The sequence below is a fragment of the Sphaerodactylus townsendi genome, linkage group LG16 (assembly GCF_021028975.2).
Source record: "Sphaerodactylus townsendi isolate TG3544 linkage group LG16, MPM_Stown_v2.3, whole genome shotgun sequence".
Lineage (NCBI taxonomy): Eukaryota > Metazoa > Chordata > Lepidosauria > Squamata > Sphaerodactylidae > Sphaerodactylus > Sphaerodactylus townsendi.
Genome location: NC_059440.1, coordinates 7,794,881 through 7,818,872, shown reverse-complemented (window position 1 = coordinate 7,818,872; position 23,992 = coordinate 7,794,881). Strand labels below are relative to the sequence as shown.

Genomic DNA, 23,992 nt, shown 5'->3' with positions numbered 1-23,992 from the left:
GTCTGCTGAATGACCTTGGGCTAGTCACAGTTCTCTCAGAACTCTCTCAGCCCCACCTACCTCGCAGGGTGTTTGTTGTGAGGGGGGAAGGGCAAGGAGATTGTAAGCCCCTTTGAGTCTCCTACAGGAGAGAAAGGGGGGGATATAAATCCAAACTCCTCCTCCTCCTCCTCCTCCTCCTCCTCCTCCTCTTCTTCTTCTTCTTCTTCTTCTTCTTCTTCCCCCCCCCCAGCGCAAGCACCAGGTCATTACTGCCCATTGGGCAACATCACATCACAGCATATACTAAGCCGACTGGATTAACAGGGTGTTTCGCCATGGCCTTCCCCAGTCGTCTACACTTTACCCTCAGCAAGCTGGATGCTCATTTTATCAACCTCAGAAGGAAGGAAAGCTGACTCCGCATTGAGCCAGCCACCTGAAAACTGACATCCACTGGGGCTGAACTAAACAGTGAGCAAGGATTTGGCTGCAGCACTGCATTGTATCACTCTGCATCACAAGGTCCTGCTTATGGCAAAAACCACTTTAAAATGCTGTAAATAGGAGTGGCGGGGATGGAGGGTGGCTCAAACATACACAGGTTGGGGTGGGTTTTCCGGGCTGTGCGGCCGTGGTCTGGTGGATCTTGTTCCTAACGTTTCGCTGGCATCTGTGACCGGCATCTTCAGAGGTGCATCACAGAGGGAAGCCTGTTACACACTGTGTCCAGTGAGATTTTTGTTTGTCCATACAGGCTGTCAATGAATAAAGATGCAACACATGAATAAAGATGCCACATACATCTGTAACAGACTTCTCTCTGTGATACACCTGAGCCAGCCACAGATGCAGGCGAGACGTTAGGAACAAGATCCACCAGACCACGGCCTCGCAGCCCAGAAAACCCACAACAATCAGTTGAATCCGGCTGTGAAAGCCTTCGACAATACATACACAGAACTATTCCCAAGTAAGGCCCACAAAAGCAACACCGTTTGCCATCTCGCTCCCAGCAGAGGCCAGCCAGACGTCTCTGCGAAATCCACAAGCCTGTCAGAGAAGCGATGGCCCGCTCTCACGGGTAGGCGAGTTCCGATTTCACTTCGCCGCAGAGCTATCATCTTTCCAAACTGGGAAAAAATAGTTAAATGGACTCCTGCATGAATCTCCAGAGAGCTTCTTTGAGACCCCCAGAGAATTGTAACACACAACTCCTTTTTCTCAAGGGTGCACAAATTCATTATCTCTGCGGTGCACGATGGAAGGAAAATCTGACAGGACCAGATTTTCATCCTCCAAATTTTCTTCAAGCAACTCTCTCAGCCCCACCCTCCTCACATGGTGTTTGTTATGAGGGTGAAAGGGCAAGGAGATTGTCAGCCCCTTTGAGTTTCCTATAGGAGAGAAAGGGGGGATATAAATCCAACTCTTCTTCTTCTTCTTCTTCTTCTTCTTCTTCTTCTTCTTCTTCTTCTTCTTCTTCTTCTTCTTCTTCTTCTTCTTCTTCTTCTTCTTCTTCTTCTTCTTCTTCTTCTTCTTCTTCTTCTTCTTCTTCTTCTTCTTCTTCTTCTTCTTCTTCTTCTTCTTCTTCTGAACTCCATCTCCAATTCCCTAAAACTGTTTGCAACAAAGCGCGTTTCAGTGATGCAACGCACACTGCCGTATTGTTTCCCTTGAGCATTGAAACGTTGGGAACGGTCATGCACATCTTTGATGTAATTCTCTGTTAAATGTGGCTGAAACCCTAAACCCCTTGGGATGTGCAGAGAACGAGAGAAGAAGCCAAAATCTGCCACCGTTTCATATTTCCCTTCAAGATTTCGGGTAACGTAAAGGAAGATGAAACACATCTCTGGGACGCAAGTCTTAGTTTCCATATACTGAGTGGGAAGGGGAGAACATGCAAAAACACAGCATTTAAAATGAGGACTCTCGAATGCTGCCTTTTCCTAGCTTTGAAATGCTACCATGTAAAGGATCTGAACGCCAATGGGTGTGGACTCCGACCCCAGATGTATGAAACCTCCTCCCTGCAAAAGCTTGGGTTCAAACTGGCAAATGGAGTCCATGCATGGGGACGAGACATAGAGCGGACAGGTGGCCCCAGAGTCCTTTGCGAGGTAGCCTTCTCCAGCTAAACAGCCTCCTCGGCTCGCTAGGTTAAAGCACATCCAAACTTCAATTAGTGCGGACAGCTTTAAAAAAAAAATTCTCGAAAAAGGGAAAAAAGAGGAGGGGGGGGGGGAAGCCAGGTATTAAAGGCCTTGAGACTGAATGCAGGGCAAAGGTACAGCTATATAAAGAACCGTATGATTTCGATAAACAATACACCGATTTCCTTGGTTGGAAATGCTGAATGGCCCCTTTCATTTTGCGGGCGAAGTGAATGAAAGCCGAAGGCCGAGAACAACGGCTCTGCAGCTGTGATGAAGTGGTACGTTTGGCTGGGTGGTTTTTCGCAGAAGGGAGGGGGAGATGTTTATGCAGAAATGCAAAAGATGGGAGGATGAAAGATGCATTATTAACGGCACCAGGGGCAGTGAGACAGAAGTTTCGGAGTGGGCTCCTTTGCCAGCAGAGCTGAGTTTCCTTCTGTTGGTGTAACGCTTACTTCTGAGCTTGGCTATTTGGAAAGATGCTGAAAAGCTCTCCTATCCTTTCCGAGAGCACCCATGTTCCTTCAGCAGATGTGACCTAAGTGCTGTGGTTTAGAGCAGGGATCTGCAAACTATGGGCCAGCATGGCCAATTAGCCATATTGGCAGGGGCTGATGGGAATCGTAGTCCATGAACGTCTGGCAAGCCATAGTTTGCAGACCCCTGGTTTAGAGCAACACAGAAACTTCCCGCGAGAAAGGCCCTGGGATCCCAACGGAGAGTTTCACCCTGGGCCATTTGGAGAAGCAGTTTAACGTTTAGCAGTTTAAAGGAAACATTTCTTCACGCGTGATTGGTGTTTAGAATATGCTGCCACAGGAGGTGGTGATGGCCGCTAACCTAAATATCTTTAAAAGGGGCTTGGACAGATTTATGGAGAAGTCGAATCTATGGCTTCCAATCTTGATCCTCCTTGATCTGAGATTGCAAATGCCTTAGCAGACCAGGTGCTCAGGAGCAGCGGCAGCAGAAGGCCTTTGCTTTCACATCCTGCATGTGAGCTCCCAAAGGCACCTGGTGGGCCACTGCGAGTAGCAGAGTGCTGGACTAGATGGACTCTGGTCTGATCCAGCAGGCTAGTTCTTATGTTCTTATGTTCCAATGTGCGAACACCGACAGTATAACCAATGCCACAACTGGGACCTCTAGCACCAGATTTCTCAGTTATCAGTCTTACTACAACCCACCCACCCCCAACATGCACTCGCTGTGTTGTTATCCTGCTTTTGAGCCCTGTGGTGTGGAGTGGTAAGCTACAGCACTGCAGTCAAAGCTCTGCTCACGACACGAGTCCGATCCCGACAGAAGTCGGTTTCAGGAAGCCGGCTCAAAGTTGAATCAGACTTTCATCCTGAGATCAGTAAAATTAGTACCCAGCCTGTAGGGCAGTGATGGCGAACCGATGGCACGGGTGCCAGAGGTGGCACTCAGAGCCCTCTCTGTGGGCATGCACAAACAGAGTTCATCATGTGGGGGGGGAAATCGCCCCCCCACCACCACACACACACCTAGGCTGGCCTGGGCCACTGGGCTCGATTATTAGCATTAAACCTAAGGCCTAATTTTGGGGAAGCAGTGTAGGTAACCCTGCTAAGAGCTGTTAAACCCCACTGATTTTCAGGCAAAGAACTAAAGCATGATCCTTTACCTGGGAGTAAGCTCGGTTGCTGGCAATGGGGCTTGCTTCTGAGTAAACCCTCCTAGGGTCGTGATTCCCCCGTTGGAAGAGTTGCACGGTTGCTTCAAAGCAAAGCCACCGACTACCACCGAGCTTACTCCTGAGTAACACACGCAGAGCCAACCATTTTTTCTAAACTAAAATCTCAGTATTCGGGTTAAATTGCCGTGTTGGCACTTTGCGATAAATAAGTGGGTTTTGGGTTGCAGCTTGGGCACTCGGTCTCAAAAAGGTTCGCCATCACTGCTGTAGGGGGTAAAGCGTACACAACTGGGGAAGACAGTGGCAAACGACCCCGTAAACATAGTCTGCCTGTAAATGTTATGATGTGGCATCACCCAGTGGGTCAGTAACAAATCAGTGTTTCCCCACCCACTTTGATGAGAGACGATACTTTTTGATCTCTTTGAACTCAGAATGTTTCATGTGTTACATGGCGAGAGGTCTGGGTGAGGCATATTTATGTACTCATCAAATGCTGCTTAGTGGGATTTCCCCGTCATTTTGGAAAGCAAAAATGCAAAACCCGTTTCAGCTGAGAGAAAACACAAAAACATGAAAGAGTTTCTATTGACTAATACCCTACTCTAATCTGGAGGAACCGGGTTTGATTCCCAGCTCTGCCGCCTGAGCTGTGGAGGCTTATCCGGGGAATTCAGATTAGCCTGTGCACTCCAACATAGGCCAGCTGGGTGACCTTGGGCTAGTCACAGTTCTTCGGAGCTCTCTCAGACTCACCCACCTCACAGGGTGTTTGTAGTGAGGGGGGAAGGGCAAGGAGATTGTAAGCCCCTTTGAGTCTCCTTACAGGAGAGAAAGGGGGGATATAAACCCAACTCTTCTTCTTCTTTATACTGAACAAGGGCTTGCGTCCACTTGCCACCTAGAAGAGAAGAAGAGGAAGAGTTTGGATTTATATCCCCCCTTTCTCTCCTGCAGGAGACTCAAAGGGGCTTACAATCTCCTTGCCCTTCCCCCCTCACAACAAACACCCTGTGAGGTGGGTGGGGCTGAGAGAGCTCCGAGAAGCTGTGACTAGCCCAAGGTCACCCAGCTGGCACGTGTGGGAGTGTACAGGCTAATCTGAATTCCCCAGATAAGCCTCCACAGCTCAGGAGGCAGAGCTGGGAATCAAACCCGGTTCCTCCAGATTAGATACATGAGCTCTTAACCTCCTACGCCACTGCTGCTCCTAGTCTTACTGTTATATTTTTAACTCCCTCACCCCATCCATCTTATTCTCGCAACAACCATGTGAGGTAGGCTCAGGAAAGTGTAGTTTGCCGAAGGTCATCGAATACGTTTCATGGCTGAGCAGGAAGAAAAGAATTGGGCCACTTAAACATGAGTGAACCCTCCAGAGAGGCAAACAATTACAGGCTCATGAATCCCTGTTTGGCACAGTCATTGATGAAGAACATTAGGAAGCTATTTTTATGGTGGGTGTGGGAGGAATGGTGCTGGGTTTTATTCCCAAGGGGCGCACGGGAACTGCCGGAGAAAAGACAACAGGCAATTTCAAGGGGTGAGTAAGCAAGAGGTATAATACTTCCATCAAGAAAAACCAGGCGAGCACAGCGGCACACACCTTTCAACTAGAAAACAAGGCAAACGACACGACATCACACAAAAACACCGCGCGCAACATTCGCAGACTTACAGGGGAGGGTTTGGTCGGGGGGTCGTTCACCTCCCATGGCTACTATCCCTCACCTGCTCATGACAATTAGAGGAGCAGCCATTATAGATCAACAAGCATAGCAGAAAGGTGACCCCCCCCCCCCAGGATTCTTATCATGGTCAGAGACTGGGCTCCCAGAGAAGCAAGGCTGAAGTTTTGCTTTCTAAAGAATTGGGTTTAGGTTCCAACTTGGGTTCCCTGCAGCTACAGTGGCCATGAAAAAAATCAAGCGGATCCTATTTGGGCAAAGGGGGCCACCTTGGGGGGGAGGGGGGGGCAGAGCTCCCGCTTTTGTTCCCTCCCAGCATATTCTGTGCATGCAGAGAGGCAAAAACTAGAAAAAATCCCTCCCTTCCCAGCACTGTTTCAGCATGGAAAATGGCTGGGCAGGGCAGGCAAGAGCCCTTTCTCCCACCTTTGTGGTGCTCTGAGCCTGAATAGGCTCCAATGGATTTTAGCAGCCATCCCCTGCAGCTGCTGTGTGGCTGGAGAGAACTTGGACCCGATTCTTAAAACAAGTGGAACGTGAAGTTTGGCTCTAGGGTAAGGTGACCAGATGGTCACCTTTGTGAACCGGGATGGGCGAGTAGGCGCACGCGGCCGCAGGAGCACGGCCTTCTGGGGCGCTCCTGCGGCCGCGCGCACAGGAGGCTGCCGCACTGCCTTGCGCCCCAGAAAGCAGTGCGGCAGCCTTCCAAAAATCGGGACACTTGAAAAAACCCGCGGGACGCAGGACAAATTGTTTTAAGGAGGGACTGTCCCGCCAAAAGCGGGACGTCTGGTCAGCCTACTCTAGGGACAGAGGATGGGAGGGGGCGGGCATTCTTGCCTCCAACTTGGCAAAAGAAAGGACCAGCTGAGACTCTTCAAGGAACTGGATTGGGTGAATCCCGTGCCAATAAAATTCTTAACTGGGAGGCAAGAGTTTCCCCTCTGGAATGAACATACCACCCGAGCTTTCCTCTCTCCCCTCACAAGAAACATGGCCTTGAGATTCACTACGCCATACGTGTCAAACTCACAGCCCTCCAGATGTTATGGATTACAGTTCCCATCATCCCCTGCCAGCATCATGATGGCAGGGCATGATGGGAACTGTAGTCCATAACATCTGGAGGGCCGCGAATTTGACACCTGTGCACTACGCTATCGCAGAGGGGTAGATCTGCTCAAAACAGGCCCACGTGCCACATTTCCCACCTGGCTACTAGCTGCACAGCTGGCCTATAAACAGGGCCCTCCTTGTTAGGAAATCACAGTGGCCTCACCTGCTTCAGAATGCCTCCACACCTACACTGCAAGAGGAAGGGCGTGCCTTTTTCAAATTCACCGAATGAAGGCTGAAGACCAAGGCGAATTTGAATGCCCTTTTTGCACTGCAGACATGAAGGATCTAGAGGGCCAGCACCAGCCAACGTTGTTCGCAGCAAAAGAGGACGTGGATGCACATCTGCTTGGCATGAAGGACGGAGTGTAACCCAACTCCCGTTCCCTCTCCAAGCAATACTTTGCAGCCAGGTTCCCATCAGGAAGTGTGGTGTCCACCACCTCTGGACCAGTTTCCTTCTACAATTGTGGGGGAATGGGACTCCGTCCCTGCCCGGCCAGTCTCCACGTTTGTGTCCAGCATGCAGAGACAGGACACGGCTGAAGCAATCGGATGAGGCGCTGATTGTCTAGGTCACCACAGCCCTCACCACCCCCAACCCACCATAATCTCTGCCCCCTCCACACCAATCTGTTGCGGTTCTGCCATCTTACATTTCTACCTTCTTGAAACAAGATCTCCATGGAACATTGTTTCTATACACCTCTTCTGCAAGGCCAAGCAGGTGGCAAAATGTACAAGGATTCGCAAGAATTTTTTTAGGCACATGCAAATAATTAAGTCTTGTGGTCCACCAGGCCTCTTGTTGGAGTTGATGGGTCTCTCTCCTCCGTGCTCTTGCCGCTGGACAGCGTTGTGACAGTTCAACAGAAATGTCCTTCGAAGTCTCTGGATCCATCAGAATTTTCGACTCACAGTGGAAAGCAGAAGACCCTGAGAGTCAAAGATGGGTGGGACCAGTCCTTCTGGTTCCTCAAGGTCTCCAATTCCAACCATTCCAGCTTCAATTTCAGCAGTAAGATGAATGAAAAGGAGGCACGGATCCAAACAGAGGGGCAACCACAGCGACGGCCTTGTCTCCACATTGCCCAAGCCGAGTCATCAATGTTGGTACGCAACCAGGGCCTGCTGTTGCCACCACCCAAAGTTCGACGTGGTGAGTTGAGAAGAAAGCCATCTTGAATACCAACACATTTGGGGGCCATCAGCGCCAGGGACTGGTTGGGAGACGCCTTTTCCCTTTTGAAAGAAAGCAGGTGAAAACAAACACAATAGAATAATTCAGTCTGGAAAGAAAAGACTTCCCTTGAAGAATTCTGGGAGGCCAAAATTATTTATTATTCATTTATTTCAGCCCCATTTCTCTCCCCAGTGGGGACCCAAGGGAACTTTTTTTGTAGGGGGCATGTCAAGTCACAGATGATTTTCTGGGGACCCCATAGGGCAGGGGTGGCCAACCTATGGCACTCCAGATGTTCATGGACTGCAATTCCCATCAGCCCCTGCCAGCATGGCCAATTGGCCATGCTGGCAGGGGCTGATGGGAATTGCAGTCCATGAACATCTGGAGTGCCATAGGTTGGCCACCCTTGCCATACGGTTTTCAAAGCAAGAGATGTTCTGAAGTAGTTTGCCATTGCCTGCCTCCACCTCATGACCCTGGTATTCTTTAAATTTCTGGGCGTTATGATTAAAGAGGACTTGACCTGGGGCGTACAGACTGCCGCGGTGGTTAAGAAGACCCAGCAAAGACTGTACTATCTGAGACTTTTAAGGAAACAACAACTGAATGGAAAATTCCTGGTGTCCTTTTACCGCTGTGCTATAGAGAGTGTCTTAACCTACTGCATCTGTGTATGGTTCTCCAGTTGCACAGTGGCAGATAGGAAGGCGCTCCAAAGGGTGATCGCTACTGCACAGAGGATTATCAGCTGCCCTCTCCCCTCCTTGGAAGAACTCTATAATTCCCGAAGCCTAAAAAAAGCCCAAAATATTCTGACAGACCCGTCTCATCCAGCACACTCTCTTTTTGAACTGTTACCATCCGGCAGACGATACAGGTCTATCCAAACTAGGACAAAGAGGCTTAGAGACAGCTTCTACTCTAGAGCTGTGGCGATGCTGAACTCCGCGGCTTCGTGTTGATGTGTTTGGGGCTGTGTAGGGATGGGTGGAGGAAGGGGAAAGTGAGGATGGGGTATGAGTCTGAAATTGTGTGCATCGAGGAATGCTGCTGTACATTTCGTTGTGCGTGCACAGTGACAATAAAAATACTTATGCTTATGCTTTTCCTTGGAAGTCTCCCATTCAAATACTAACCAGGACCAACCCTACTTAGCTTCTGAGATCTGACAAGATAGGAGTAACCTGGGGCTTCATTGTATCCCCCCAACAAAGTTTTGAGGTAGGTCAGTGTTGGAAATCTTTGCTGTGATTATTATATCACCCTTGCTATTCAATGCAGAGTTTGTGCAAAGAAAGAGACAGAGGCCGTTGCTTACTGTTAAAAGACTTTACTTACTATAAAAGAAGGGAAGGGTAAAGTTGGGATAAAAAACAAGAAAATATATTTCCAGCTGGCTAGCTCCATTAGCTAGCTCCCATTTGGCTATCGCGTGGCTAATAGACTACTCGAGAGCATGTGCAGAGAAAGAACAAAGAATATATACCTATATCCTACGCGCGGTATCTCATGCTGGGCCTGATTGGCCAATAGGGGTCAATTACCTGGTCACTGACTTCTGACCTCACTAACTACCCTGTTTCCCCAAATATAAGACATCCCCGGAAAATAAGACGTAGTAGAGGTTTTGCTAAAGTGTGAAATATAAGGCATCCCCCAAAAGTAAGACGAAGCAAAGTCTTTGTTTGGAAGCATGCCCGACGAACAGAACACAGAAAAACAAGACATCCCCTGAAAATAAGACATAGCGCAACTTTGGGAGCAAAAATTAATATAAGACACTGTCTTATTTTCGGGGAAACACAGTAATTAGCATGCACAACATTAACTCCTTCATTACTGAATTGTGTGACTGGCACTTGACAAATCCCAACAGTTAGGCTGAGATAGAGTAAGGGACCCAAGGTAACCCAGCAGGTTTCCATAGGAAATTCTAACCTGGCTGTACCTCAGATTTCTAGTCCAGGGAATTGTCTCCATGGGTTTCCAGATGCTTCATGGATCATAATTTGCATCAGTTCTCTCGCCACCATGGCCAATTGGCCATGGTGGCAGAGGATGATGGGAATTGTAGTCCATGAACATCTGGAGAGCCACAGGTTACAGACCCCTGATCTAGTCCAACACTGTAACCACTGCCTACTACCAGGGCTAAATTACTCGGCCACTCTTGTATCATGTCATCGTGAACCATCTCGTCCTCCCACCTCATGTGATCATGCTACGATGCTCAATATATTTGTGCTTTTTAAAAAAATGTTAAAATAGCATTTATATGGCAAGAATTAACATTTAATATTTGAACAGTAACAAGACTGACATTTTTAAAGGCACACATTTAACTGAATTGTAACTTAACTGATTGTGAGGAGGTGGGGAAGAAAAAATCACAATGGAGATTTCCAAACCAAACCAGCGGGCTTGCGAAATTCCAGCTCATCCCTCTTAGTCACAGATGTGCCTACTCCCGAGGATCACAGGCTGCCCGGCGCCATTAATCTGGTCGTCAGCGGGCAACTCATCCATTCGCCAAGCTGACTGCCACCCACGCTGGCAGCATCTCCCTCTCCTACCTTGTGTCTGGTCCACAGGAAGGCTAGACTTTGTAGACTGTCATTCGAGACACCCTTTTCTCCTCGTTCAGGGGCCTGCAACCTGTGGCTCTCCAGATGTTCATGGACTACAAATCCCAACAGCCCCAACTGGCCATGCTGGCAGGGGGTGATGGGAATTGTCGTCCATGAACATCTGGAAAGCCACAGGTGGCGGACCCCTGTCCTAGTTGCAAACAGCCTTCTGAGAACTGGCTTCTGCTTTCCACTTTCCCATTCTGGAATGAGAAAGTAGGTTCAAACTATTGCGTTTGAATGTATTGTCGAAGACTTTCACAGCCGGATTCAACTGGCTGTTGTGGGTTTTCCGGGCTGGGTGGCCGTGGTCTGGTAGATCTTGTTCCTAAAGTTTTGCAGGCATCTGTGGCTGGCATCAGAGAGGAATCTACTTCTCTCTGTGATACACCTCTGAAGATGCCAGTCACAGATGCAGGCGAAAAGTTAGGAACAAGATCCACCAGACCACGGCCACACAGCCCGGAAAACCCACCACAATCTACTGTATTGTATTTTGTTTCAATCTGTGTGTGAGGAATAATCAACACACCGGCAGGGTTGTGTGTATCGTGGAGGTGCTCTGTGCAGGAATTAGGAGCAAAAAATCAGGAAACCGAAGAGCCTGTATGTCTTAGGAAAACTCATTTTCTTCCTCACAAATTTCTGGCATTTTACAGTGGACGGGCAAAACTGGACATCAGCAGGTGGTTGAGGAAGAATTCTGGCACTCACAGGTGAGGGAACGGGGCAAGAAAAGTTCTCTACACATGAGATGCCAACGAATGAAACTGGTACCTTTCCCTCATGCCAACTTCAAGGTCGCTTCCATAATATGCCACACAGTGAGCGTCGATGTCGGTTTTGTCCTTATACAGCTGGTTCAAATTTTCATATCCTGCTCTATTGCCCGAAATATAACAACATTAGAACTGATTTGAGGGCTTTACTACCGACAGGATTCATGATTCTTTCAGATAAAATAAAAATGTCTAAGCTTTTGAACAATCCTAATGCTGACACCTCGGAAGCTGTAGCCATATTTTTAATGCGTGTTTTACAAGATGTGCAATAGTGATCCTCCTATTGTAAATTGGAATGTTTGGCACATGATGGTTTTTATGCCTAATAAAGGTCTTTGAATTGAACTGAATTGAAACTGGTACCTTCTGTACTCCAGTCAGGGCTTCTGCCACAAAATTGTGGCCCACCCTCAAAGCCCAACATAAATTCATATCAAATTGATAGGTTACAGCCAGGATATAAAACGGAGGCTGTGTTGCCCACTTTGCCTAAGATAAAGGAAGTTAACAGCAGACTCCATGTCATGGTGGAGGGCAAGTTCTTGAGATCTGCAAGACAGCTGCAATATTCATCTATCTACACAAATACAATGTGAGAAGGTGAGAAGTGAGCAGATTCACAGTCAGGTAATATTGGCCTCAATCCAGCCGCCACTCCCAGTCTACAAAGTCAGCCAGCCATCTCTGGGCCAGAGATAACCCTTGGGCTATTTGGCTGAATGTCCATTAATACCAAACAAAGACACACACGCACACGAAAACAAGCAGCATGGGATGGCCCCAACACACACTGGTGAAAAAGATGGAGTACGACAACACACACCCTCCCCCCAGCCCCAGAAAGTAAGGAGCAGCAGTGGTGTAGTGGTTAAGAGCTCGTGTATCTAATCTGGAGGAACCGGGTTTGATTCCCCGCTCTGCCGCCTGAGCTGTGGAGGCTTATCTGTGAAATTCAGATTAGCCTGTGCACTCCCACACATGCCTGCTGGGTGACCTTGGGCTAGTCACAGCTTTTCGGAGCTCTCTCAACCCCTCCCACCTCACAGGGTGTTTGTTGTGAGGGGGGAAGGGAAAGGAGATTGTAAGCCCCTTTGAGTCTCCTACAAGAGAGAAAGGGGGGATATAAATCCAAACTCCTCCTACTCCTACTCCTACTCCTACTCCTCCCCCTCTTCTTCTTCTTCTTCTTCTTCTTCTTCTTCTTCTTCTTCTTCTTCTTCTTCTTCTTCCTCCCCCTCCCCCTCCCCCTTCTTCTTCTTCCCCAATCAGAAATTGCTCAACTGGGCTGTTCTAGTCTCAGGACGAGGCGGCAGCAGGAATGACATGCGTACCAACGGGCAGTTTCACACATGTGGAATAATCCACTTTCGATGATGGTTTGCAAGGGAATTTTGCAGTCTTACACAGCAAAATCCAGCTGCAAAGTGGATTGAAAGTGGATTATTTGGCATGTATGAAAGAGCTCTCCTCCCGTGCTTAACGCGAGGAATGCGGGGGGGGGGCACAGAGAGAGAGCTACAAGCTCCCCCCCCCGCCCCCCGCCATGGCCCAAATCCACAGTGGGCCTCCAGCAACTGTTTTCTGCAGCTCACACACACTTGGGATTTCATCATAATGTGCTCTGTGTGGTGTGAACCTTCAGCTCCCCCTTCTAGCCCTCTTTTATTCCACTTTTCACATTCAAAGGTTGACATAAAGTGTTTTTTTTTCCAGCCTCCACCTGCAGGGAAACGAAGCTTTAGACACCTGCCACAAAGGATTGCTGGATAAAGGCTAGCCTGCTGGGGCATTAGTGGGCATTAATGAAATGCCAACAGATCACCAATTAGCTGCCTCTGGTAAAGGAAGGTGCGACAAAAAAGCAGGGCCCCTCGTGACTTTCTCTTTTTTTTGGAGAGCCGCTCAGACTTTATTCAATAAGACAGGGTATTAAAATGCAAATTGAATTAATTTTAAAAAGGCCACCATCTTAATCGCGGATTTCTATCCTCACGCATCTCTTGAGGAGGCGGTTCCTGTGCAGAGGGAATCGAGCTCTGCTTCCTGCCGATCCTTTTCATGCGATTCCCGGGGCTGGCGTCCGACCTTTTGCGGCGATCATTAAAAGCTTGCTAAGAGCTATAATGATGCGGAGAGTTATGGATTGTTAGCCCGGCTTCTATTAAAAACAAGGTCCATTAACGCTTTACAGAAGGAAGTCGTCGCGGGAGAGGAGAGAAAAGGAAAAAGCATGAGAGACGAGGGAGACTGAAATGAGAGGGAGGGAGAGGCCGCTATTTGCAGAGGTTTGCGACGGGGGGGGGGGGGGCATGGGCCTGCAGCCAGTGTGGGGCACTTGCTGTGATTACACAAGTGAGCCGATGAAAGCCGTGCAAGACCGATTGGTACCTGTTGCCAGAACTCTGGGAGAAGCCTAAAAGAAACGTTGTTCATGGCAAAATCTGAGGTCTGCTTTACACAAAGCTCACATAAAAAATCAGAGGTGGGATCCAGCAGGTGTCCTCTCTAGGTTCCCGAGAGTAGGTTACTACTAATTCTTCTTTTGTGTGCTTGCCGAGAGTGGTTAGGCTTAATTGAGGAAGTGATTTTTGCCACATGATTTTTTGCCTTTAGTTACGCCCCTCCTCTCCAGCATGAAATAGCTGGCATTTGCAGAACTTGAAGCAGTCTAGCAGGAGGTGCACCGGCGTGCGTGGCAGCCTGCGCCTGCGTGCATTCGTTTTCGCACAAGGACTGGCACAGCGGCTGCATCCTTGCCACAGCCCCGCCCAGGAATGCCCCGCCCCCGGAATGCCCGGCCACGCCCCCGTCATGCCCCGCCCAGCCCCATTGGCACTACGCCACTGCTTGAATCCCACCACCATGGGAACCTGTTACTAAAATTTTTGGATCCCACCACTGCATAAAATGTTCTTACCTTGCCACAACATGTGGATGTACACTGGGGCAGAATTTTTATTATGCATTTATGTATGGAATCACCAGTTTGCTGGGGGTTAAGCGTAGATGACTGGGGAAGGTAATGACAAACTACATCGTAAACAACGTCTGCTTAGTAAACTTCCTGATGTGACAGCACGCCATGGGTCAGTAATGACCCGTTGCTTGCACAAGGGACGACTTTTACCTTATCTGGACTCTACACAAAATGTCTTGCCATAGTTTTGGAGAAATTATAGCATAATATCATAGTCCCAAAGACTAATATAGTTCATAAAGATGCCAATAAGTGCCTGGAGCATGTACAGAGTAATAAAGTACATGGTACATTTAGTACACACTCTCTACATAAGAAACAGAGTGTGATGTCATCTCACGGATGCAATTGGGTATCTTACCCATCTGGCTAATAACTGTAACATCTAGCCATGGGGGATAGACACCAATTAAACTCCAAGGTGAAAAGCAATAGACAGCAAGTAAAATAATCTTAGGTACGCATCCAGTCTATCTGACTGTGGAGATGGACCAGAATGTATAAAATTTGTATTTAATCAAGAAACATGAAAGTTGCCAGAACCAAGGATTTGATGCATCAAAATGGCTCTCTGTATAGTGACCAGAGGCCAGATGTTAGCAGCTTCTCAGTGAAGATGCAGGCAAGTACAGATACACATCTTTAGGGTCTTGTAACGACAGGTTACTATATGACAGAAGCCATAAAAATTTATGACTTTGTTTTTGTGGGTTAGAACCAGCAATACGGGATAGCTAAATCAATGTGATTAATTAAATAAGGAAAAAGTGTTTTTCTATTTATGTTGAATGAACACAGAAATGATAATGAGTGATTCAACATTTACTTGTATTTGATCATAATTCTATTGTCTTAGACTCGAAGGTATAATTGTTGTTAGAATCAATATTTGTTAACAGGTAAAATCATTTGAAGTTAAATCATTTCTAACTGGTAAAGAAAAGTTTTATGATCTACAAGTATGTCAGAATGCTGCATAGCTTAAGGACATATCTCTCTCTGGGAGTAAATTTAGAAAAACAGAAGAACGAGTTTTTCTTGGAAACAAGAAAGACAGCAAGTTAGTTTTATTGTAGCCCTTTGTGTATGCGCAGAGAGACAGCACGAGCTCATAGCATGCAGCGTTTGAGTAACAGAAGGAATGTAGCACGTGAAAGAGGTATGGACTATGTACGTAACTCCTATGATGATTGTGTGACGTCTGTATTTTTGCGTCTATAAAAATTGGTTCCTTTGTATCAAGGGTGTGCCTCTTACCCTTAAGAGGACACCCTGGTCAGATACTTATGCTGTCTAGTAAACTTATCTTCTGTTTCAAAATTGCTTCTTGGGTGTTTTCTAACTTTAAGTTTTTCTTAAACTAATTCAGCTGTGTAGGACCAGAGACGCGGTCCTGGCCCCACATGACCATCCAGACCGTACAGAGCAAGCTTATTCAAACTAGAAATCCAAAAGACTTTCTGTGGTAATCTTCGAACGCAATCCGTGCTGTTGGATCTTTTCCACAATCCAAAAGTGTAGTTGGCCATCTGTATGCTCCAGAGACACACGGAGTTCCATCAAGAAAGCGTTTTTTCTCTTCGATCCAATACCACTTTTGTGCCCTGAAGTTGGTATTGATTGAATTCGCCAATGATTTTTTTATTATTTCATTATTATTTGTTATTGTTCTCACGTATAATATGCCATCTTTTCTCTTATGAGAAAAATATACGCTGGGTCTAAGCACCATCATTTGATCGGAGCCAGTAGTGTATAAGGAAGTCCTGTTGTTATTTTTGATTAGTCCCACAGTAAGTAGAAAATGTCAAATTATTTTTTCCCCTGCATAATGAATTCATACTGAGCGTAGATTTATAATTTCTTTTTCCTATTTTCCAGAAACTACCCACCACAGTCATAAAGATCTTAAAAAGCAATATTTTTTGTCTGGAGTTGAGACTTGGGTAGTTTTCAACCACTGAAGAAGGCCATTTGGCCAAAATCAGAGGCGGAGTTACCAGGGGAATGGGGGGGGGCATTGCACAGAGAGCACACCTGGGAGTGGAAATTCACCCCCACCCCCAGCGCCCCCCACACTTACCTTAGTGAGTGCAGGCTGGAGAAGCGGCCTGTTCCCTACAGGCTGAAAATGGCCTGGCTGGAACTATACTTCCCAGGAGACCTTGCAAGCCCCAGAGTCTCCTGGGAAGTGTAGTTCCCACCAGGCCATTTCCAGCCTGCAGGGAACAGGCTGCTTTTCCAGGCTGAACTAAGGTAAGGAGCGGAGGGGGCGGGAAACACAGAGTGCGCACGGGGCGCACTCTGTCCCAGCTATGCCTCTGGCCAAAACGTTTGGTTGGGGTTGGAAACTGGATTTGTTTGTCTATTTGTGTATGAATATGTTTGTGATGTAGGATATTAAAGGTCCTATTTATGGTCCTGTTTTTAGCTGGATATATGTATATTACAATTTTTAGCTGGATATACATTATATTTTATAATTGTGGATTATTTATATAATTTTCACAATTGAATTTGTTGGCCCGATATGTGGTTTTGTTCTTGATCTTTGGGTACACTTCATTCTGTTGTTTTAGGGTTAAGTTTCCCCCCCTCCTTTGTTCGTTTACCAGATGTAAAAACAGCCTCAAGATTTTAAAAAAACACGCTTCACACCTTTCTCGATAAAAAGGACCCTCAAAAAGCCAACGCTAAATCTTCACCTCACAGTCACACTTTTTAATTTTAGTTGCAACTTCCCTGTTCTTGCCAACCTAATTTGCACCTTAAGAACAAGCACGAGGCAAACGTCAACAGAAAGAGCACAACGGCTGGAAACTGTCCACCAGGGTGAAGGAGGGATGAGAACCACAAGCATCCGTCCCTTCTGGTTCCCACTTGCAACCACATCCCCAGGCCCTTGCCCACCCAACCTTGGAAGTGGCCACAGATAGGCTGACCAGACGTCCCGCTTTTGGCGGGACAGTCCCGCCTTCACACAATTTGTCCTGCGTCCCACAGGTTAGTTCCATTGTCCCGATTTTTGGGAGGCTGCCGCACTGCCTTCTGGGGTCAAAGGCAGTGCGGCAGCCTCCAGCACGCGCGGCCACAGGAGCACAGCCTTCTGGGGTGCTGCCGTTTCCTGCCCTGTCACAGGGCGGGAATCGGCAGCGCCCCAGAAGGCAGTGCGCTCCTGCAACTGCGTGCATGTGTGCGTGCGCGCGGCCGCCTACCCCCTCCTGGTTCACAAAGGTGACCATCTGGTCACCTTACCACAGAGCACCTGCACCTTTTTCAGGCCCACCTGTCGTGAGCCAGAGAAACCCCAAGTTTTGCCAAGGCAATGCACCGGACAGCTTGGAGCCTGCCAGCTTCTTCCCATTTATTCCTAACAAGGAAGGACTGTGGTTCTGAGCTATGCCGCCAGCCTTTTAACCCTCCATCCTTACAGGGAAAGACCACACCTCCTCTCCCGCCTCCCTCCTGCCCAACTCACCAGCAGTGCTGCGGCTGACATCGCTATCCTCGTCGTCAACCAGCAGATCGCTCGGGCAGCTTTCGGTGGCGCTCAAGACGCCGCCACGGTCACTTCCCAAGCTGCTCTGGCTTCCTGACAAATGGTACCCCAAGGGCCGGCAGGTATTCCCAGTGGGGGTTCGAGCAGCTTCACCTCGGCCAGCTGGAGGAAAAACAGAGTTCAGATTCTCAGCTGGTGTGTGAAAATGTGGACCACGAGCAACAACAGTCAAAGTAATGGAGGAGATGGAATTTTACAACCTATTTGATTTGATTCAAATGTCCCCACCTTGATTTTGCCGCACTCGCACAATACATGAAGTTTTATTGTTGTGACCAGTGGTGGGATCCAAAAATTTTAGTAACAGGTTCCCATGGTGGTGGGATTCAAACAGTGGCATAGCGCCAATGGGGCTAGGCGGGGCACGATGGGGGCGTGGCCCGGCATTCCGGGGGCGGGGCATTCCAGGGGCGGGGCTGTGGCAAGGATGCAGCCACTGCGCCGGTCCTTGGGTGGGAAACAAATGCACGCAGGCGCAGGCTGCCACGTACCTCCTGCTAGACTGCTTCAAGTTCTGCGCACTACTGCTGAGAGGAGGGCGTAACTTAGACAAAAATCACGTGGCAAAATCACCAATTAGTAACCCTCTCTTGGCACACACGAATAATTAGTAACCTACTCTCGGGAACCTGTGACAACCTGCTGGATCCCACCTCTGGTTGGGACCATTTCCTTGCCTCATGCCAAATCCTCTCCTCCAAAATGTGCGCATTGTTCTTTTGTGATGTGGTTTATTGGCTGCCCATTGGTTATTGGACTCAGTTCAAGGTGCTGGCTATAATGGCCTTGGTCCATCATACCCTCAGGACCATTGCTACTGAGGCCCCTTCCGCACATGCAAAATAATGCACTCTCAATCCACTTGCACAATTGTTTGGATATTGCTATTCCGCACAGCTGCAAAGTGCATTGAAAGTGGATTGAAAGTGCATTATTCTGCATGCGCGGAAGGGGCCTCTGAGCTCCACTATGACAAATGGGCAAGACCAATCACTGCCCGCACACCTGCCTTCTCCATTGTGGCCCCCACCCGAATGAATGGCCTGTCTGAGGAGGTCAGGAAGGCTCTCACTTCCCTGGTTTTTTTGCAAGCCATACAAAACAGAATCATTCAGGAGGGCTTGCAGGGTCAGTTTCGCCACTTCTACTTCACTCATCGACCACCACCTTTGCTGCACGCTACTCTCAGCGCGCGTCATTTCTGGCGCGCTCCCAGGCTTCCCCACGACCCCGTGCTCTCTGCGCGGAGTCATCAAAAGGCGCCGTTTTGAGGAGCGCCAGGAATGACACGTGCTGAGGGGGCGCGAGAGCGGCAGCGTCAGGGCGGCTGCGTTGTCGCCGCCCCTGTAGTGGGGAGTGCCGCGGGACCCAGCGCTACTTGGCGAGAGCAGCACGCAGCAGATGGTAAGTGGGGAAACGACCAAAAACACCCACTTGCCTAAAATCTACATAAAACTACCTATAGTGCTGAGGCAACCACTCAGCAACTCCTCAAAGAGGAATCAAGGAATACCAAAACATGTAGCAAATTAAATCTACCACACTCTATGGGATAAAAATATATAAGGAAATGAGACAAAATGGAATGAAATGTGAATGAATGGTTTGAAATGAATGAACAAATGAAATGAATGGTACTAGCCGAAATGAAATGAAATGAACAGGAATAGGGGGGCTGAATAGCGAAAGAAAGAAATTGGTAGGCAATCGTGAGAAAGCATGAGAAAAGAGGCATCGAAAAACAAAAGACTTGGAAAACCTTGGCACTTCCCTGAAAAGAGGGAAGCTGGCATGGCTGGGTTTTGCGCAGCTTTGGCAATTTTCTTCTGAGTCAGCTAGTGGAAAATCCGCCAATGTTTTTGTACACTAACCATGTACACAGTTCCCTTTCATCTGTAAAGAGCTGCAGTGGATTTTCCCCCTCAGCAATAATTTTTTCACGCCTTCCACCCCCTCTCGGCCCAGTAAAAATTTTGCCATCAAAAGAAGATCAAAAACAGCAGTTCAGAACTGTGCTTGTGCAGCTAGCAGGTTGTACCATTTTGAGCGTTAGACTGGAAAACCTGGGTTCAAATCCATACTCTGCCACGAAGAAGAAGAGGAGGAGGAGGAGGAGGAGGAGGAGAATGGATTTATATCCTGCCTTTCTCTCCTGTAAGGAGACTCAAGGTGGCTTGCAAACTCCTTTTCCCTTTCTCTCCCCACAACAAACACCTTGTGAGGCAGGTGGGGCTGAGAGAGACCCGAAGAACTGCGAGGTCATCCAGCACGCGTAGAAGCGGGGAAACAAATCCAGTTCACCAGATCAGAGTTCGCCGCTCATGTGGAGGAGTGGGGAATCAAACCCGATTCTCCAGATTAGAGTCCACCACTCTTAACCACCACGCCAGGCTGGCTGGCTGAACGACCTTGGCCAGTCATTTTCGTTCTCTCTTCCCCCAACCTGCCTCAGAGGGCTGCTGGGAGGGAAGAACCACATACATGCGCTACCCACATTTACTAGATAAACAGTGTTGGACAAGAACTGGGGAGACTCGGGCTCAAATCCTCCCTTGCCTATATAGCTCCCTTGGTGAGGGCAAGCCAATCCCTCTCTCCATGCCTGGCCTTGCACAGTTGTGAGATTGAAGTGGACAAAGAGGGGACAAACATGAGTGACAGATATCTGTAGAAGCAGAATGCTGGTGTGAAGGCACCCTGCTTGGTCCCCCTGCGTTCTTCCCAGCCTGGCTCTTTTCTCTCACCTGATTCTTCTCGTTTTTTGTCCTTGACAGCTTTCGACCTGGCAGGCACGGTCCGGTCGTCCACGCTTGAGGAGCTGAATTCAGAGTCACTTTCGCTGTCGCTGGACACGACTGTGGAAACAGACAAGGAGGGGGCGATGCACTGAGTGTGGCTACCAAACAGTAGTTTAGAAAAGAAGAGTTTGCATTTATACTTCTCTCTTGTAAGGTGGTTGACAAAACTCCTTTTCTCTTCCTCTCCCTGCAACGGACACCTTGAGAGGTAGGTGAGGCTGAGAGAGTTCGGAGAGAACTGTGACTAGCCCAAGGCAGTGCCCGGTGCGCACTCTGGCTTCCCCCCCGGTGCGGCGCCCCCCCCCCCTTACTTTAGAAACTGAGCAGGCTGGAGAATAGGCTTGTTCCCTTCCAGGCCTATTCTTCAGCCTGCTCGGTTTCTAAAGTAAGTCATGGGGGGGGGTGATTTTCATCCCCCCACGGCGCCCCCCCGCAGCGACCCCCCCACACTTACTTTAGAAATCGAGCAGGCTGGAGAACAGGCCTGTTCCCTTCCAGGCTTCAAAGGCCCTGGTGGAACTACATTTCCCAGGAGACCCTGGGAAATGTAGTTCCCACCAGGGCCTTTGAAGCCTGTTATCCAGCATGCTCGGTTTGTAACGTTAGTGGGGGGGGCGCCTCAGGGGGGGTGCGGAGGGGAAGGGGGAGGGGTCTGGGGGGAATTTTCTGCCCCCACGTGACCCAAAACCGTGCGCCCGGTGCGCGGCGCACCCCCTATCCCCTGGTAGCTTCGCCACTGGCCCAAGGTCACCCAGCAAGAATGCAGGAGTGGGGAAACACTTATCTGGTTCACCAGATAAGAGTCTGCGGCTCACGTGGAATCAAACCTAGCTCTGCAGATTAGAGTCCGTGGCTCTTAATGCCTGCACCACACTGGCTTTCATGCACTGCCCAACATTCACAAAATTAAATATGGGTTCTAATATTGGCCTCCTTCTCTGACTTGTTGGGCTTCTCTGCAACATCTAAAGACAGAAGGCTCCAAGGAGGTTTTCCGTTTGTCTGATTGACGTAGTTGTTTTTCTTTAGTTAAGATCACAAAGGCAAGGGCTGGAACTTCCTTGCATAACAAGGAGGTCAAGTTCTGAGGTAGAAGAAGGAACTTTTTCTCAGCAGAGTTTAAAGCGGAGCTACTCTGGTAAGATGAGAAGGTCTAGTAGTCTTCTTGCACTCACTGTAGCCTCCTAGCACTCTTGGAAAAAGAGTACTCTCCACTCAATATGTTCTTTCCATAGGAAGGTTTTACTTTAGCAGTTGCAAGGTTACACAAGTCTATGCTATACAAGACTATAAGACTATACAGAACTCTTCAGCAAGAACAAAGTTGAACACTCACTCAACTCAACTCAGACTCAACTTTGAACTTAGCATATACAATGCATTGCTTATACATCCAACAAGGATACTTTTCCCTGCCCCAGCAGCAGCCTCTCATTGGTCTAGAGCAGGGGTCTGCAACCTGTGGCTCTCCAGATGTTCATGGACTAACATCTGGAGAGCCACAGGTTGCAGACCCCTGCTCTAGAGTTACAGTTGAACTCACCAATCATGTTAAAGGTTAACAGTAGCCACTTGTCCCTAGACTGGCTGTCTCCGGCCTCTTTGTTGGGCAAACTTCTGCTGACTAGAAGATGAACCTTTTTGTGAACCTTTATTTTTATATCATAACAATTTTCTCCTCCAAACTGTTTCAGGGGATTTAGTTCTGAATAACCCTTTGCAGTAAAAAAAACCCCAACCCTATCTTCTCCCATACGTCCCTTCCCAGGAATTAAGATTGTGGAGAGGTGCCCTCCTGATAGTTCCGCCAATTAAAGGCGCTTGTTTGGTGGGTACACGAGAGAGGGGGTTGGTTTTGGAACAACCTCCGCAGGGAGGGGCCCCTGGCCCTCTCCCTGTCAATCTTCAGGAGGCAGTCGAGGAAAGTTTTATTCAGGACTGCATTTAACTGATTACGTTTTTATCAGCCGTCCTAAATTAGTTTCTATATTGTTGACTTCTAATCGGGTTTTGACTGTTTTTGTTGCGTGTGTGCTTCTTTTAAATAATGATTTATTTATGTTGTAAGCTGGCTTGAGTTCTGCAAGGAAGAAAGCTTTGCACGCAGGCGGAGGACAGCTTCTTAGGACACCTCCCCTTTCTAGGCTCCTTTGCCCAGTTTTTTAAAAAGATTTCAATCTTTCAGAATGCTGGTCGATTAGGCACAGCACAAATAAGATGTGCCGTGGGGATCTCTTAAAAAAACTCAGCTCCTAATTTTTTTGTTCAGACAGCACCGACAAAAAAGGCACCAGAGGAGAAAGACGCTTTCCCCCCCTGCCCGACCATCAAACCAGTTTCCTTCGCCACTTCCACCTAACATTTTATGGCGCTGCAGTGATTCTCTGTGCCTGTAGCCCCTTTGCTGAAGGTTTCCTCTGCAGGCTCTGAGCCTGGGTGCCTTTTCAACCCCGGAAAGTACATGGTTGTACTCAGCTGATTCTGGCAATAAACAGCTTTCCCTTTTTTATTTTCGAGGAGCTGTCTTCAAAGACCCAAGCGTGGGTGTTCAGGTCTTCAAAAACAGCTCCTCAAAAATAAAAATAAGGAAAGCTACATATTGCCATTGTATGTTGTTGTATAGCACAAAGCGTGCAGAGCATGCATTCGAAATTTCAGGCTGGAAAGGCACCCAGGATCGGTGTCCGCAGAGCAAATGTCCCAGAAAACCTTCAGCTACAAGCAGCAGACACAGAGAATCCCTATAGTATTATAAAATGTCAGGCGTGAGTGGCAGAGGAAGCTGACAAGAGAGTTTAACAGCCGGGCGGGAAAAATAAGACAGTCTCCTCAGCTCCTGAGCACTGCACAGCTAGCAGGAGACAATTTGCAGACGACTGCAGGAAAAAGTCCACATTTTAGCAACTGCAAAAAGAAAAAGATGGCTTGACCTGAAATAAGGTGTTCTGGGAACGTCTCCAGCAAAAAGCTGGGCAGAGTTCCTACCCAAGACATCTTTTCCCCCCGTCCTCAGGACATCTTATTTGTGCTGTGCAGAATCGGCCACTGTTGGTTTGGTCTGATGCCTCTGTTCACCAACACTTGATTATTGTTACATTGGTTTTGCATTGCTAGCTGTTAAAACTTGCCTTTGTCATAATTTTCCCCCAAGAAAATAGCGTCATCAAATGGTAATTGTATTTCTAGTCAAATGAAACTGCTTGGAAATATCCAACAGACAAAAGAAAGCCATTCTGCAAATGATGCATAATTAAATTATGGACTTCACCGCCAGAAGGCATGATGATGGATAGCCACTGGCTACAAGGGATTTGACAGAGATGCAATGAAGAAAGGTCTACTTAAGGGCCCCTTCCGCACACACAAAATAATGCGTTTTCAAACCTCTTTCACAACTGTTTGCAAGTGGATTTTGCTATTCCGCACAGCTTCAAAGAGCACTGAAAGCAGTTTGAAAGTGC

General features: G+C 48.1%; 1 protein-coding gene across 1 annotated transcript in view; it reads right to left on the bottom strand.

Annotated features, from left to right (window-relative positions):
* The window catches only part of RPH3AL (rabphilin 3A like (without C2 domains)), a 120,484-nt gene that overhangs the window by 36,233 nt on the left and 60,259 nt on the right, over positions 1–23,992 (bottom strand). Inside the window, exons 5-6 of the mRNA XM_048519385.1 lie at positions 20,478–20,588; positions 17,653–17,835 (exon numbers count right to left, since the gene is read on the bottom strand). Of these exons, the coding sequence (XP_048375342.1) occupies positions 17,653–17,835; positions 20,478–20,588 (294 nt within the window). The remainder of the gene's footprint in view (positions 1–17,652; positions 17,836–20,477; positions 20,589–23,992) is intronic.